Source organism: Myotis brandtii, unplaced genomic scaffold (genome assembly GCF_000412655.1).
Source record: "Myotis brandtii unplaced genomic scaffold, ASM41265v1 scaffold532, whole genome shotgun sequence".
NCBI lineage: Eukaryota > Metazoa > Chordata > Mammalia > Chiroptera > Vespertilionidae > Myotis > Myotis brandtii.
In genome coordinates this window covers 235,671-237,194 of record NW_005369955.1, presented here as the reverse complement: position 1 = coordinate 237,194, position 1,524 = coordinate 235,671, and the positions used below count along the sequence as shown (strand labels likewise).

General features: G+C 67.7%; 1 protein-coding gene across 1 annotated transcript in view; it reads left to right on the top strand.

Moving 5' to 3' along the window:
* The window catches only part of PTP4A3 (protein tyrosine phosphatase type IVA, member 3), an 8,992-nt gene that overhangs the window by 2,470 nt on the left and 4,998 nt on the right, over nt 1–1,524 (top strand). Inside the window, exon 2 of the mRNA XM_005877794.2 lies at nt 1,388–1,480. Within this exon, the coding sequence (XP_005877856.2) occupies nt 1,388–1,480 (93 nt within the window). The remainder of the gene's footprint in view (nt 1–1,387; nt 1,481–1,524) is intronic.

Here is a 1,524-nt window from a genome sequence, read left to right as displayed (position 1 = left end):
GTGTGACCAGGGTCAGGGCTCAGCGTGTGACCAGGGTCAGGGCCCAGCGTGTGACCAGGGTCAGGGCTCAGAGTGTGACCAGGGTCAGGGCTCAGTGTGTGAGCAGGGTCAGGACCCAGCGTGTGACCAGGGTCAGGGCTCAGAGTGTGACCAGGGTCAGGGCTCAGTGTGTGAGCAGGGTCAGGACCCAGCGTGTGACCAGGGTCAGGGCTCAGAGTGTGACCAGGGTCAGGGCTCAGTGTGTGAGCAGGGTCAGGACCCAGCGTGTGACCAGGGTCAGGGCTCAGGGTGTGACCAGGCTCAGGGCTCAGGGTGTGACCAGAGTCAGGGGTCAGAGTGTGACCAGGGTCAGGGCTCAGAGTGTGACCAGGATTTGGGCTCAGGGCTTAGTGTGAGACCAGGGTCAGGGGTCAGTCTGTGATGAGGGTCAAGGGTCAGTGTGAGACTAGGGCTCTAGGCTTTGACCTGGGTTGGTGGCAGCACCCTCTGCTGCAGGCACAGGGGACCCAGGCGCCCCATGGCCTCCGAGCCCTGCGCCTGGCCTGCTTCTGACTCTCAGCGGTGCGGGGTCCGGCCTTCGCTGTGCCCAGTGTCCCTGTCGCATGAGCCGGTCCAGCAGCTGATGCCTCACCGTCCCCAAAATAGCTGCCGGGAGCAGGTGGGGTGGAGCCGCCCCCTGAGGCCGGTGGAGGGGACACCTGCCCCCCCACCCCCCGGGGTATAAATATCCCTGGGCTGGGTGTGAACTGCCTTGACCTTTCCCCGGGCTTCCCCGCTGGGGTGCGGGCCCAGCTCCTTCTGCCGCCCTCCCAGCCCGCGCCCATTGCGCCCACTGTGCCCGCTGCACCCACCTCGGGTGCCCTGCTCCCGGAGGTCTGCCCCTTCCAGACTCGCGGTCTCAGTATGGGGTCTGGGTGTGCCCCTTGATGGGCCCATTCATGCCCCCGGCTGGGAGGGCTGCCCAGAGAGGGGTCATGTGGGGGCCCATGTGTGGCTGGGGGTGTCCCGTCCCTGTTGGGGACCCAGGAGGTTTGTCTGGTCTTCCTGGGCCTTGTGCCGGATAGGAGGAAGGATAGGAGGAAGCGACAGGCGGGAGGCTGCGCACCGTGAGCCTGGGCAGGACGCCTCCTGCTGGCGGCCAGGGCGCAGTGGCCCAGGGCACCAGGAGAGACTTGCCCCCAGCAGTCACGAAGCCTAAAAGGCCACTGGGGTTCACGTTGCACGTGGGCCTTTCTGTCTTGCTGAAGGGGGTGCTGGGGGTGTGGGGGGGGCAGGCATGGCCCTCCCCTGGGGCTCTGGCCTCTGGTGGTGGTGGTGGGGGTTCCACCCCGGAGCCCAGCAGCCCCGCCCAGCTCAGCCCTGCCTCCTCCGTCCCCCCGCCCCCCAGGACCTGAAGAAGTACGGGGCCACCACCGTGGTGCGCGTGTGCGAGGTGACCTACGACAAGGCCCTGCTGGAGAAGGACGGCATCACCGTGGTGGTGAGGCTCGCGGGGTGCTGCTGCCCCGGCAGTGGGGGGCCTCC